Source organism: Calonectris borealis, unplaced genomic scaffold (assembly GCF_964195595.1).
Source record: "Calonectris borealis unplaced genomic scaffold, bCalBor7.hap1.2 HAP1_SCAFFOLD_35, whole genome shotgun sequence".
NCBI classification, from domain to species: Eukaryota; Metazoa; Chordata; class Aves; order Procellariiformes; family Procellariidae; genus Calonectris; species Calonectris borealis.
Window position 1 is genome coordinate 1272486 of NW_027441451.1, and position 15152 is coordinate 1287637.

Consider the following 15152-nt stretch of genomic DNA (forward strand, 5'->3'; position numbering starts at 1 on the left):
TTTCTGGGATAGAGCCGATGCACACTCCCTGGGAAACAGCTTCCAGCATTTGACTATCCTCATGTTGGAAAACTTTCTCCCTATAGGTAGCCTGACTCTCTCTTGTTTCAGCCCATTGCCTCTTGGCCTTGTGTCTTCTATCACGGACATGAGCCTGACTCAGCCTTCCTGAAACAGTGCAACGCTGCTGCATGTTCCCCCCAAGATCTTCCTTCCTCCAGGCTGGACAAGCCCAGCTCCCTCAGCCTCTCCTCACAGGCACAGTGTTCCAGCCCTGACCATCTTGGAGGCCCTTTGCTAAACCTCTTCCAGTCTGGAAATCTGGACACGGTAACCTGCATCATCCCTTCCCTCCATCTCCTGGCCGTGCTCCTGGTCGTCCAGCCCAGGGCCCTGCGGTCCTCCCTTGTGCCAGGGCACACGGCTGCCTCCTGTCCAGCTCCCTGCCCACCAAGACCTTTCCCACAGGGCTGCTCCCAGCCAGGCAGCCCCCAGCCTGTGCCATTGCCAGGGTGAGTCCCCTGCCGGGACAGACACTGGCATCTGTCCTTGTGGGACTTCATGAGGTTCCTGCCAATACGTGCTCTCCTCCTCCTTGAACCCCTTCATTGAGCACAGAGGCCTGGAGACCTTTTCAGTGAAGACTCAGGCAAAGAAGGCATTGAGTCCCTCAGCTCCACCTGTGTCTGCTGTTATTAAATCACCCTCCCCACTCAGCAGCAGCCCTGCATTTTCCTTGGTCAGCCTTGGTTTCTAACGCAGCAATCAATGTTGTCTTTTTACACTTGACATTCCTTGCAGGCACCAACAGCAAATGTCCTTTGCCTTTCCTTCAAAAGTGCCTCTACCACACAGGCAATATATAGAAGTTCCTTCTTTGCAGCCCGTCCTTGTTGTCACCTCCTGGCAGCTGCTTCATGGCCCCTGTAAACCCCCTCTCCTTGTGCTGACCCAGCCCTACTGCCCCACACATGGTCCCACAGCCCCTCTGTGCAGGCACAGCGTGGGAAAGGGTACATTCCGGGGTGCGGAAAGTTCCCCCAGTTATGATTCCAAAGACAGCCTTCAGTTCAATGTCCCCCCAGAACCCCAACAAAGCATAACCCCATCACATAACTTTTGCAGCCTCCCCCAGTACCCGACCCTCTCCCAGCCCCAGCTATGTCCCACGTGGGGCTTTGCAGACAGCCCTGCCCTGGGGTCTGCTGGGGCATGGGCCAGGAGAGAGGCTGGGCAGGGCTGGCTGTTCCCCTGAACTGGCACTGAGCCCAGCAGGAGGATGGAGGTGGCTTTGCAGCAAGACTCACCCATGAACGTGAGGGGAGCAGCCAGTGCTGGACAGAGCTGCTGAGAGAGGCTGGGGGGTGACAGAGGTCCTGGGCCACCTCCCCAGCCTGTCCATGCCACCGAGAGCACAGACCGGCACCCTCTCTCCTGCGCCTGCATGTCTTTGGTCCCTTCCATGAGCCCTGGCTCTGCACCAGAAACCCCCTGGTGTCAGTGCTCACCCTGCATGCTCATGCAGCACAAGCTCTACACTGGTGATTTTCTCTCCCAGACACTTTCCTGCCCAGCCCAGCTCCTCCCCAGCTCTCCCCACCTCCACCGCCCCCTCCTCAGCCCCGCAGAGCAGCCCAGCCTGGGCTGGTCCCACGGCAATGCCCACCACAGGGTGCTGCAGAGCTCTGGGCACTCACCCCACGGCCCCAGCCCCTCTGAGGGGCACAGCAGCTCCTGGGGCAGAGAGGGGTCTCAGCCTCCCCATCAGCCCCAGGCCTGGGGCCAGCCATGGCATGAGGAGACGGAGGCCAGCGTCTCCCTGTGTCTGCTGCTCTTCTCTCAAAGAGATCCTTATTGCCCAATGCTGGCAGCCCCTCTGTGCCAGTCCCTCTACCGAGCACAAGAGCCCTGGCCTGGGGTCTCCCCAGGCAGCTCCTGCTGCACCAGTGAGAGAAAAGCCTGCCCCAACTGGTGCATGCAGAAATAGCTCTGATCTTGTCCAGGGATGTCACCTCGGGCCATCCCTGAGCTGGCAGGGCTGCTCTGCAGGGCAGTGGTGCCTGAAAGCCACAGGGACACAGTCCCAGGTCAATCCCTGCGGATCATCCATCATTTCCATTGGCACTGGGCACCCACATGTGAAGGGTCAGCACAGGCCCATTCCCTAAGACATCGCCCCATGTCCTCCCACCCTGAGCCCATGGAGAACCCAAGCACAGCATCACGGCTTCGTGGGGGCAATTTCTTCAGCCTATTCCTGACCTCAGCTTTGGAAGAAGAGCCCAAGCTCCAGACACAAGCACTGAGGAAATCCATTTTATTACAGAGATGCGACACAGGAGGCCAACTGGGCCATCCTGCCAGACACACGGACAAAGGCCCCTGGGTCAGACAGGCTGGGTTCATACCTTTGGAGAAGTGGAGGGGCTTATTGCTGCTGAAAGACAAGTGATTGAATCAGCTTCTTCAGTGCGTCCTTGAGCTCCTGGTTCCTCATGCTGTAGATGAGGGGGTTCACTGCTGGAGGCACCACCGAGTACAGCATTGCCACCACCAGATCCAGGGATGGGGAGGAGATGGAGGGGGCCTTCAGGTAGGCAAATATGCCAGTGCTGAGAAAGAGGGAGACCACAGCCAGGTGAGGGAGGCACGTGGAAAAGGCTTTGTGCCGTCCCTGCTCAGAGGGGATCCTCAGCACGGCCCTGAAGATCTCCACGTAGGACACCACAATGAAAACAAAACATCCAAATAGTAAACAGGCACTAACCACGAGAAGCCCAACCTCCCTGAGGTAGGAGTGTGAGCAGGAGAGCTTGAGGATCTGGGGGATTTCACAGAAGAACTGGTCCACAGCATTGCCGTGGCAGAGGGGTAGTGACAATGTATTGGCCGTGTGCAGGAGAGAAGTGAGAAACCCACTGGCCCAGGCAGCTGCTGCCATGTGGACACAAGCTCTGCTGCCCAGGAGGGTCCCGTAGTGCAGGGGTTGGCAGATGGCAACGTAGCGGTCATAGGCCATGACAGTGAGGAGAAAATACTCTGCTGAAATGAAACAGGCTAAAAGAAAGAGCTGTGCAGCACATCCTGCGTAGGAGATGTCCCTGGTGTCCCAGAGGGAATTGGCCATGGCTTTGGGGAGAGTGGTGGAGATGGAGCCCAGGTCGAGGAGGGAGAGGTTGAGGAGGAAGAAGTACATGGGGGTGTGCAGGCGGTGGTCGCAGGCTATGGCGGTGATGATGAGGCCGTTGCCCAGCAGGGCAGCCAGGTAGATGCCCAGGAAGAGCCAGAAGTGCAAGAGCTGCAGCTCCCGCGTGTCTGCGAAGGCCAGGAGGAGGAACTGGGTGATGGAACTGCTGTTTCTTGGCATAGGGGTACTGTTCAAAACTGGAATAGACAAGGAAAAAGTATGACAGACTTCTCCAAGCAAAGCCACTCCTTTTTTCATAGAAATCCAGCCCCCCTAAAATCGAAATGCATTTCCTTCTCTGGTTTGTGCTGGCTGAGTGTGCTGTGAGGAGCAGGACCTCTGTCCACGGCCAAGGAGCCAGCTTTTCTCTGCTGCAGTGGGTACCTGGCAGCTGGTTTGTGACAGCTCCAATGTTCCCAAGGGATGTCACATGTCATCCGCCCTTAATGGAAAAGATCAGTATCTGCACTCATGACTCTCAAGAGCGTGGGCTGCAGAAGAGAGGCGTAGTGTGTCCTTATAAGAATTTTGTCTCTGTTTTTTATTTTCCACCATCACATCTGGTGAGTGTTCTTTTTAGGGGTAGAAATGCTCATTTCTATGACTGAAAATGTGAAGAGTCTTGAGACAGGACAGGCAAAAGGGCTCAGCTCTCTGTGGCTTAGTGCAGTCAGGTGAGCTGCAGTGTCCATCAGTCTGTTACCCAGCTGCCCTGCTCTTTCCCTTGTGCTGCCTCAAAGATGACTTCACACACAAATTACTCACTAAAAGAAACCAAACCAAACCACTGGACTCTGATGAAAGCAGGGGAGCACTGTTGCAGAGGGCAGGTCTGCACACTCTTCTCTTTCCCACCCCAGAGGTGGAGTTGTGATGGAGAAGGACACCGTCCCTCACAAGAGAAGCAAAGGACCCTGAGCGGAGAGTACTGACCTCCAAGGGAAAGCTCAGCCCTCCCTGGGATCCTGCAGGAGAGCTGTGCCTTTCTGGAGGGCAGCTCGCAAGCCCGGCATGACAGGCAAAGCAGAGGGTCAGGGGTCCTGAAGATGGGATGTCCTAAAGGGAGAGTCAGCTCATTGCCCAGCAGACAATGCCCAGAAGACATCCACAGTGAAGGACCGAATGAGAGCTGCCTTAACGGAGCCTACCCCGGTGCTTGTTTGCAGCTTCCTCCCACCCCCTGCCCAGGTCTCTGCTGCCTGGAGCTGTCCCTGCCGAGAGCTGGTTCCCTGTCCCCACCTCTCCTCCCTGTCGGTGCTCACAGACCCCATCCCACCCGCTGTGTGCTCAGCTCTGCCCTGCAGACCCCTCCTGGCAGCCGGGCACTGCGCAATGTCTTCTCTGTCCATGCAGGCTCTGATGGGATCATCAGACCAACCCTGATGAGCCTGGAGAAGTTGTACTGCTGCTGTCTGTAAGCCATGGTGTGTTGATTTCTCATACTCCCTGCTTTATTCACCTCCAAGAGTAACAGATTTGGAAATTCAGTGCCTCCTCTTGACATGAAACATTAATTTCTATGTCCCATTGCCCACCCAGAAATCCCAGAGTAGAAGATAGAAAGAACAGGATACTTGCTTTTCAGGTAGCCCCTGCCTTGCTGTTCTTCTTTAAAAGTCTTCTGGGAAAGCCCTGTAGTGATCTGAAGATGTGAGCAGGGCTGACGCAGGCAGCAGCCTCTCGACAGCAGAAGGACCCTGCCCTGCTGGGGCTCGCTCCTTCCACCCACAGCTTCTCCCCACAGCGCCGTGGGGAGCTCCCCGGGCAGGCTGAGTGCTGACCCTGGCAGGCGGCAGAGTCCCTGCCCCAGCACACAGCCCCTGGGGTACAGGGACCCTGCTCGCAAGGACAGCCCTGGGCACCCCTGCCTGCACACCCCTGCAGTCCCCCCAGCAGAAGGCAGCCCTCATGCCCTGTCCCTCTGACCGTGCGGCAGGGAAGCCCTGCTCTGCACCATGTCCTCCTCCTCCACACCAGAGAAGGTGGGAGAGACCTCCGGAAATGTCCCACAGGCTGTGGCATGTGCCAGCTTTTGGAGATCTCTCCAGGCACTGCAGCTTCTTTGCCCTGCACCCAGAGACTTACCGTGTCAAGGGCTGTGAAGGTTTCTCCTCCCGTTCATTCTCAGCATCCTCCCAGCCCAGACTGCCTCTAACCTCTCTCAGCCTCGCTCCTCTCCCCTCAGTGCCTGCAGGCAGTGCCCCCAGCCCTGCTCCTGGGCAGAGCTGTCTCTCTGCAGCGCTGCCCGCTTGCCATGAGCTCCCTCCATCCCAGGAGCCCAGCCCAGCTCAGCAGCAGAGGACCAGCCCAAGGCACCACTTGCTCTGCCCCCTCGGGGCTCCCTCCACGTGTCCCTGCGCCTCCAGGGAACCTGCTGGGAACAGCCTGAAGCCATCACTGATGGTCCCTCCCTCAGCTGCGGAGAGACACTTCTTTCCAGCAGGGGCATTTCTCCCATCTGAAGAAGAGTCAGCTCCAGGAATCACCTTTTCATTGGCCCATCTGTACACAGGACACCCGGACAGGGACAGGGAAGGACCTCATTTAGCAGTGCCGAGGGAAGGGATTCAGCCCCCATTCCATGGTTGTGGCCCTGGGGCTAGCAGTGGGCTCAGCTGCCCCCCACGCACAGCACAAGCCCACAGGAGGTGGGATTCCTCTGGCCTCAGCTCAGGTGTGCACACAGCAGACACCTGCATGTCAGCTCCTTCTCTCAGCTCCCTGCTAATTAATGGAGATGGAGGCCAGGGCTGACGTGGTCACATGCAAAGACCTGGGGACATCTGCAGTGCCAGAGGTGGTCCAAGATACATGGAGCTAGCTGCAAGCTCTAGTGGAGCAATGCTGAGAGACAGGGCAGCATCTGGGGGCATCTTCTTGGACGCTGGAGGTGAATCTCTTTGGCCAGTGGAAATGGCATCAGATGCCCACATTTAGGATGATGGAGCCTGTCTCTCTTCTTTATGTTCTGGGCAGCCTACGCAGGGATTCATCTGATGGAGTCATGTACCACAGGGACAGCTAAGTTCCTCTCTGTCTTTTCCATCCGCCAGGTTGACTAGATCTCCATTGACTCTAATGGCGGTGGTGTCCTGGACATTCTCCCATTGCCCAATCAACTTCAGGGCAGTTATTCCATGTAAGGCCAATTGCAGGCCTGTAATGGTAGGTGAGGTGCCAAGGCTCTCACACACAGCGACATGCAGTTGGCAGGGACAGCGATGGTCCTACACAGGAAAGCCATCCCCATGCAGAGCGAGGGTGTGACAGACACCCAGACAGCATTGCGACAGATCCAGTGCCTTTGGGCCAGAAACTGATTGCCACCCCTGCAGCGTGGCAAGGTCCGTCCCTTCTCTCTCCAGTAGAGGTAGGGCACTCCATGAATGGGAAGCCCATCACACCAGGGTCACCACGCGTGTGCCTACACCTTCAGACTTCTGGTTTTTCTCTCCACCAACCTTCCCTCACTCCCTGCAGAACACAGTCAAGGACCAGACCAACAGTTGTCACAGTGGGCCTCTCAGTAGCACCTTGTCATTCCTGGAGATCAGCTTCACCTCCACCAAAGGTCCTCGGGGACAGCAGAGACCCCACCGACAGCAAAGCCATGTCTTGCCAGGGCTGCCCTTCCCAGCCCTGGTCCTCTCTGCCCTTAGGGACAGCAGGGTTTGCTCACTCTCTTGGCACCCAGGTTCAGCTTTCTGTTTCCACCTGCTCTCCACCCCGGCATGTCTCTGCTGTGAAGCAAAGCCTTTGCACACACGGGGGCTTGGACACTTGGTCCCAGGTTTGCCTAAGACAAGTGAGAGCTTGGCCTGGGGCTGCACCTGCAGTGCTACAGCCCAAATGTGCACTGATGGCCTCAGCCAGGGGCACAGCCAGGACGAGCTGGAGCCTGTGCTTTTTGACATGCATGGAGGAAGTGCCATGGCATGGTGGGACAAGTGACACAGCTTGGGGTGCTGCAATGGCTGGGTAGAGGCTTTTCAGGAGAGCCAGGCTGGAAGGCTCAGCAGTGGGGTTCCCTCAAAGTGAAGAAATTCACTGCATGTATGGAGCTCATCAATGGGGAAGTGACAAGTTGAGTGAATGTCAGAGGAGGGGCCAGTAAAGGTGACATCATGGTGGGAGATGAGGAACCCACTGTCAGGGTGGGGAAGTTGGCTTAGTCTTTTCTAAGCACCCCAAGGAAGTCTCTGGCTGCAGAAGCCTGGGTCTCATGGAAAATTGTAATGGCCTTGGCATCTTCTGGAAGGGGAACACAGCAGGATGCAAACAGTCCAGGCGGTTTATGTCTGGGGAACCACTTCTCAGCACAGCTGCCAGATGGGCCAACAAGGGCAATCCAAACCCGGATTTGGGACTCACAAGCAGTACAGAGCTGGTCAGGGATGTGAAGGTCGATGTAAGCCTTGGCCGTTGTGACTCTGAAATAACCTCAGATGTTACCATGAGAATGGAGGGGCTGCATCCAAGGGTGCTGAGAGAGCAAGATGATGTCAGAGCGAGGCCAGTCTCCATCATCTTTGACAGGTCATGGAGACTGGGGGGACTCCCTGACGACTGGCAAAAGCAAAAGTTGCATGCCTGTTTCAAAAAGTGCCAGAGGATGAACTGGGGAGGGAAAGGCTGGTTAGCTTCGCTTTGGGTGAATAACATGTCCCAGAGGTTGTTCTGGATTGCATTTCTGGGGCGGACGAGCCCCTCCAGGTGACACAGCTTCGGGACTCCCTGGATGTCTTGCAGCTCTGCAGAATAATTTCTTCATTCAAAGCCTTGGGAGGAAATGTATTTTTGGAAATGGCTGTAGAAATCTGTATTTCCATAGAGGGAGAGAAAGGGTCGTCGTCTTGCTTGTCCATGGCCATGGCCATGGCCTATGACAAAAATCAGGAGAATTTATAGACCAACCTCAAAGTTCTGAAAATGAAGACTTCTCAACAGTCATTACACAGACCTCTTCTCTGGACATGTTTCAACTTTTGCCTAACATCTTCTTTCAGGGATTGATGTAGCTGCCAGCACAGAGGTGGCCACTGCCTCCAAGATACATGGGGGTAGCTGAAGGCCTTCCTTAGGACAGGGAAATGTGACCCAGGACCTACAGGATCCTTTCTGAAGCAGGAGCTGGTGGCCAGGCAGAGAAGGCCAAGGCACCTCGGTTGAGACACCTCATTTTTCTCTCTTGACTAGAAAGGGACCTCTCAGCAATTGCACTCGAGGTGTCCAACATTAGAGATCACTCTCATCCCTCTCTTCACCTGCAGTGAAGTCATACGTAATTTACCTGCAGGCAATGAAAACTGAGTGGGTCTAGATGCTGCAGAGTCTACTTGAAGATGCTCCTGTAAGCATTACAGGTTCAGATTTATGCCGATTTCCATGCTCAGAACAAAGCTTTTCATTCGCTTTGTCTCTTTGCTTCTCCCTGTGGCTCGAGGGAGTTTGTGACTCCAGTGTGTGACTGACTGGGTGCAAAGAGCAAATATGGGCAGAGTCAGGGGCAGGGAGTGCTTTGAGGTGTCTTGGGATGTGTGCTGGAGACAATAATGTGTTTTCCACTGGTGTATGGTCATCCACAGCGGGAAGTGGACTTCAGTGGAGGTAACATGGACTTGACATACAGTTGAGGAATGTCTTTTGGGTTTTTATGAACTGTGCTTGACTTTGGTTCTGCTTGTTGGCAATTAAGAAACACCTTTCTGTGCCTGTGTGCAGCTCGTTCTCCAAGTAAAGCAGGTGGGAATTGGTGCCAATGGGCTGAAACACGCAGCTACAGACTGTAGTGGAGAAAGGTCTGATTTGAACAAGGCTGCTCTAAATCTCAGGTGGGTGATGGGAGAAATGGGGGGGGTTGGGGTAGGGACAAACACTTCCCATGGAGTGTCTGACATAAAGGGCCTTGGCTTCCCTGTATGTCCATACTCAATTAGGAGATGCTCAGGACCAGTATCAATTGGGGACTGCTGATATCCCTTAATGTGGAAGCAGAAAAAGGCAGAAAGGTTGAAAAAGAAGAAATCCTTTCTTATTGTGATTTTTTATGAAAATCTTTTTACTTTGACAACCCTTCTGAAATCTCTCTAATTAACCACATAAGAACTGAGGAATGAAGGAAAATTATGCCCAGAGACTTGGCTTGTTAGGGAATTTTGCATGCTCAGGAGCCCTCTTGTGCCAAGTTCCTGAACTGCAGATACTGAAAGCAGATTGAACAAGGCTCTGGAGATCTAAAAGTCAGCACCAAGCCTCCAAGTTTCTGAGGGTGTTAGCGGGCCCCACTGAGGGCCATCACTGAAGAGACCATGGAGGGAACGACCAGACAAGGTGACTGTCCCTGGGGGCTGGTGAAGCAGGAACTCAGAGGCCCTGGATACAGGTAGAAAAATGAACGTGTAAGTGGCTGTGAAAGGCCTTGATGTGTTTCCTTAAGGAGGATGGCCAAGCTCTGAGCCCAGTGCCCTAGGAATGGGGATTCTTCCCTCATGGGTGTCTCAGGGCGTTTTCTGGGGGCAGTGAGATGCGAGGGTTTGCGATGCTGAGTGCAGGTCAGTGGTAGGACCCCTCCCAGGCTCTGTCAAGGGTGAGGAGGCAAGAAAGCACAGGGGCTGTATGGAACTGGTGTCCTCCCGTGGGCCTCAGCGGAAGAGACAGCAGCCATAGCCAAGAGGACACGGACCTCAGTCCTGTTGGGGGTCCCAGCCCTACCAAAGTCCTCAGCCATCCCCACCACAGACTCTTTTACACTGTCCTATGGCTGTGCCAGGGTCCCTGCAGATTTTAACCACCCTCCTGATCCCCTGACTCCCTCTGACCCCATCATGTTCCAAACTTTCCCGATTACTCTCTGTCCTCACTGACTATTTCTTCAAACACAAAGCTGTGGTTTTCAGAGGTTCTGCCAATGTCTGTGAGTCCCCCACAACCCATCCGGCTACTTCCAAAGCCCTATTGTTCCTCTAGCACCCAAGACGACCTACCCCAGACTTGCTTGGATCCACGATTTCTCTTCATATCCCAGCACGGAAATGCACATCCTCTTGCTTCTGCATCCTTCAAAGTCAACACTCAACCTTCTCCACCTCAGCATGACAGCCCCCCACACCCAGCTGCTATTTCAGGCCTGGGTCCTGCCTTTAACACACTCACTGCCACACACGCACCGCTATCGCCCTGCACGCCCACGTGTCTCACAAAGCCTTCCCTCTTCCCTGCAGTGATGGGACCTCACCCCAGGAGGTCTGTGTGTCCTCCACGCTCACGGATGTTTCCTGAGGTCCATCAAAGTTTGGGGAGTGAAGGAGGAAAAGAGAGCGAGGTCAGCTCTGAGCTCCCGTCACCTGCCCTGCATGTCAGCATGGAACATGAAACTCACCTCCTCAAAGAGTTGGTGTGGATTCTCTGCAGAGCCTAAAGCACCACACAGGCCAGGGGACAGGCCAGGCATCAGAAGAGGACTCACTCTTCTCCGCACATAAAGCTCAGGTGTTCCCAGGAACGTCAGGGGGCATGGCATGCCGATTCCTGGTTTCAAGGAGCCGGTCAAGTGACTCCTTTCTGTTTCTGTAATGGTGGCTTCGACGCCTGGCTCATGTGCAGACTCTGCACATGGATGCTGACACTTACTGAGCAACGTGCTCAAACCTCAGGGCTGGCCCTTCTTGGAACCAAAGGGAGGACTAGGGACCTCCTGAGCACGCACAATTGCTCCCGGAATCGTCCCCTGTGTCTCTGCTGTAGCTCCCCTCACCTCCAGCTGAACCCCTTCTCCTGGGGCACACTGCAAGGCACACGCTCGTGGAAGGTTTGTGGGAAAGGGTCTGCTGGGGTCTGCGGTCCAGCCTGCCAGCAAAGGATGGGGAATAACCCACCCTAGAGTCTGGCTGGCTGCGACTTTGTGGAGCTGCAATCTGAAAACCTCCAAAGACGGAGATCAAAGATCCTCTCTCAGTGTCTACCTGCAGTGCAGCACCACCCTTCTAGGCAGTTTTCCCTAATGCCCAGGGTGAAGCTCCCAGGAGGACGTTGGTGGCCGTTGCCTCTTCCATACCATCTGCCACCTCTCCAGGTGGGTGCCACCTGCTTTTAGAGTGCCCTGTGCCTCCCCTTCAGCAGATTAACGAGGCCCGGCTCCCCCAGCCTCTCCACACAGCTCATGTGCTTTAGGCTCCTAACCCCATCATGACAGACTTCCTCTGGGCCTTCCCAGTCTCCACATCCTCCTTTCAGAATGGGAAACCCACTGACTCATATGACATCCATCGTAACTCCATGCCCTTCTCCCCAGGACACTCCTCAGCCACTCAGGTCCCAGCCTGTCCTGATGCACGGGGTTATTCTGCCCCCAGTGCAGACCTTGACCCCTTTGCCTTGTAGAACTCCAGGAGATTTCTCTTGCCCAAATCCGCAAGTGTGTCAAGGTCCCTCCAGACTGAAACTCCAACACATCAGCAGTTAAGGTTTGTGGGCAGTGCCTCAAGCAAGATAAGAATATGGGGAATTGCAGGACACCACAGGGAAAGAAAGAAAATGATGTGCTGAATGGAATTGCTACCCAAGGTGGAAAATACCACAGAAACTATTTCAGAAATGCCATCAGAGGTCACAAAACAAGAACTGCATGGCCAATGGGGAAAGAATTAAGAGGGTAGGAAGTTCTTTTTGGAGGGTATTACAACAGTAACAGAGGAGATCTTGGGTAGGGGGAAATAAAAACAGAAGCAAAGGATGTGGTCAGGGCTGTTTGGGGGCACCTGTGAAGCAGCCCTATGCCTGATATGCATCACTGCTCTGGTCAGGGAGAACCTGAGAGCTTTGCCTAATTTGAAACCATGAAGAGGAGGGAAGGACAGCATCATTGAGGCTGGAAGGGACCTCGGGTGGTGTCTCGACCAACCTCCTGCTCAATTATGCAGGGCTTTATCCAAACATGTCGTGGTCACTTTCTGGGATAGAGCCGATGCACACTCCCTGGGAAACAGCTTCCAGCATTTGACTATCCTCCTGTTGGAAAACTTTCTGCCTGTATGCAGCCTGACCCTCTCTTGTTTCAGCCCATTGCCTCTTGGCCTTGTGTCTTCTGTCACGGACATGAGCCTGACTCAGCCTTCCTGAAACAGTGCAACACTGCTGCATGTTCCCCCCAAGATCTTCCTTCCTCCAGGCTGGACAAGCCCAGCTCCCTCAGCCTCTCCTCACAGGCACAGTGCTCCAGCCCTGACCATCTTGGAGGCCCTTTGCTAAACCTCTTCCAGTTTGGAAATCTGGACACGGTAACCTGGATCATCCCTTCCCTCCATCTCCTGGCTGTGCTCCTGGTCGTGCAGCCCAGGGCCCTGCTGTCCTCCCTTGTGCCAGGGCACACGGCTGCCTCCTGTCCAGCTCCCTGCCCACCAAGACCTTTCCCACAGGGCTGCTCCCAGCCAGGCAGCCCCCAGCCTGTGCCATTGCCAGGGTGAGTCCCCTGCCGGGGCAGACACTGGCATCTGTCCTTGTGGGCCTTCATGAGGTTCCTGCCAATACGTGCTCTCCTCCTCCTTGAACACCTTCATTGAGCATAGAGGCCTGGAGACCATTTCAATAAAGACTCAAGCAAAGAAGGCATTGAGTCCCTCAGCTCCACCTGTGTCCTCTGTTATTAAATCCCCCTCCCCACTCAGCAGCAGCCCTGCATTTTCCTTGGTCAGCCTTGGTTTCTAACACAACAATCAAAGTCGTCTTTTTGCACTTGACATTCCTTGCAGCCACTGACTGCAAATGTCCTTTGCCTTTCCTTCAAAAGTGCCTCTACCACACAGGCAATATATAGAAGTTCCTTCTTTGCAGCCCGTCCTTGTTGTCACCTCCTGGCAGCTGCTTCATGGCCCCTGTAAACACCCTCTCCTTGTGCTGACCCAGCCCTACTGCCCCACACATGGTCCCACAGCCCCTCTGTGCAGGCACAGCGTGGGAAAGGGTACATTCCGGGGTGCAGAAAGTTCCCCCAGTTATGGTTCCAAAGACAGCCTTCAGTTCAATGTCCCCCCAGAACCCCAACAAAGCATAACCCCATCACATAACTTTTGCAGCCTCCCCCAGTACCCGACCCTCTCCCAGCCCCAGCTATGTCCCACGTGGGGCTTTGCAGACAGCCCTGCCCTGGGGTCTGCTGGGGCATGGGCCAGGGGAGAGGCTGGGCAGGGCTGGCTGTTCCCCTGATACTGGCACTGAGCCCAGCAGGAGGATGGAGGTGGCTTTGCAGCAAGACTCACCCATGAACCTGAGGGGAGCAGCCAGTGCTGGACAGAGCTGCTGAGAGAGGCTGGGGGGTGACAAAGGTCCTGGGCCACCTCCCCAGCCTGTCCATGCCACCGAGAGCACAGACCGGCAGCCTCTCTCCTGCGCCTGCATGTCTTTGGTCCCTTCCATGAGCCCTGGCTCTGCACCAGAAACCCCCTGGTGTCAGTGCTCACCCTGCATGCTCATGCAGCACAAGCTCTACACTGGTGATTTTCTCTCCCAGACACTTTCCTGCCCAGCCCAGCTCCTCCCCAGCTCTCCCCACCTCCACCGCCCCCTCCTCAGCCCCGCAGACCAGCCTAGCCTGGGCTGGCCCCACAGCAGCGCCCACCACAGGGTGCTGCAGAGCTCTGGGCACTCACCCCACGGCCCCAGCCCCTCTGAGGGGCACAGCAGCTCCTGGGGCAGAGAGGGGTCTCAGCCTCCCCATCAGCCCCAGGGCTGGGGCCAGCCATGGCATGAGGAGACGGAGGCCAGCGTCTCCCTGTGTCTGCTGCTCTTCTCTCAAAGAGATCCTTATTGCCCAATGCTGGCAGCCCCTCTGTGCCAGTCCCTCTACCGAGCACAAGAGCCCTGGCCTGGGGTCTCCCCAGGCAGCTCCTGCTGCACCAGTGAGAGAAAAGCCTGCCCCAACTGGTGCATGCAGAAATAGCTCTGATCTTGTCCAGGGATGTCACCTCGGGCCATCCCTGAGCTGGCAGGGCTGCTCCGCAGGGCAGTGGTGCCTGAAAGCCACAGTGAAACAGTCCCAGGCAGATCCCTGCAGATCATCCATCATTTCCACTGGCACTGGGCACCCACACGTGAAGGGTCAGCACATGCCCATTCCCTAACACATCACCCCATGTCCTCCCACCCTGAGCCCATGGAGAACCCAAGCACAGCATCACGGCTTCGTGGGGGCAATTTCTTCAGCCTATTCCTGACCTCAGCTTTGGAAGAAGAGCCCAAGCTCCAGACACGAGCACTGAGGAAATCCATTTTATTACAGAGATGCGACACAGGAGGCCAGCTGTGCCATCCTGCCAGACACACGGACAAAGGCCTCTGGGTCAGACAGGTTGGGTTCATACCTTTGGAGAAGTGGAGGGGCTTATTGCTGCTGAAAGACAAGTGATTGAATCAGCTTCTTCAGTGCGTCCTTGAGCTCCTGGTTCCTCATGCTGTAGATGAGGGGGTTCACTGCTGGAGGCACCACTGAGTACAGCACTGCCACCACCAGATCCAGGGATGGGGAGGAGATGGAGGGGGGCTTCAAGTAGGCAAACATGGCAGTGCTGACAAAGAGGGAGACCACGGCCAGGTGAGGGAGGCACGTGGAAAAGGCTTTGTGCCGTCCCTGCTCAGAGGGGATCCTCAGCACGGCCCTGAAGATCTCCACATAGGACACCACAATGAAAACAAAACACCCAAATGCTAAACAGACACTAACCACGAGAAGCCCAACCTCCCTGAGGTAGGAGTGTGAGCAGGAGAGCTTGAGGATCTGGGGGATTTCACAGAAGAACTGGTCCACAGCATTGCCGTGGCAGAGGGGTAGTGACAATGTATTGGCCGTGTGCAGGAGAGCATAGAGGAAATTGCTGCCCCAGGCAGCTGCTGCCATGTGGACACAAGCTCTGCTGCCCAGGAGGGTCCCGTAGTGCAGGGGGTGGCAGATGGCAACGTAGCGGTCGTAGGCCAT

At 55.5% G+C, this 15152-nt stretch overlaps 2 protein-coding genes across 2 annotated transcripts; both read right to left on the reverse strand.

Annotated features, from left to right (window-relative positions):
• Window positions 1-2428: 2428 nt before the first annotated feature.
• On the reverse strand, window positions 2429-13648 carry LOC142076198 (olfactory receptor 14A16-like). Its single transcript, XM_075138578.1, has 2 exons — window positions 13642-13648; window positions 2429-3222 (listed from the first exon to the last, which is right to left on the reverse strand). The coding sequence occupies exons 1-2, from the start codon at window positions 13646-13648 to the stop codon at window positions 2429-2431; spliced, it is 801 nt and encodes a 266-aa protein (XP_074994679.1).
• A 913-nt stretch (window positions 13649-14561) lies between these two features.
• Window positions 14562-15152, reverse strand: LOC142076199 (olfactory receptor 14J1-like). The gene has a single exon (XM_075138579.1). It carries the CDS (start codon window positions 15150-15152, stop codon window positions 14562-14564), a length of 591 nt encoding a protein of 196 aa, XP_074994680.1.

Bases quoted from the DNA above. Each gene is read 5' to 3' on its own strand.
- LOC142076199 (XM_075138579.1), bottom strand. From the start codon at position 15,152: ATGGCCTACGACCGCTACGTTGCCATCTGCCACCCCCTGCACTACGGG.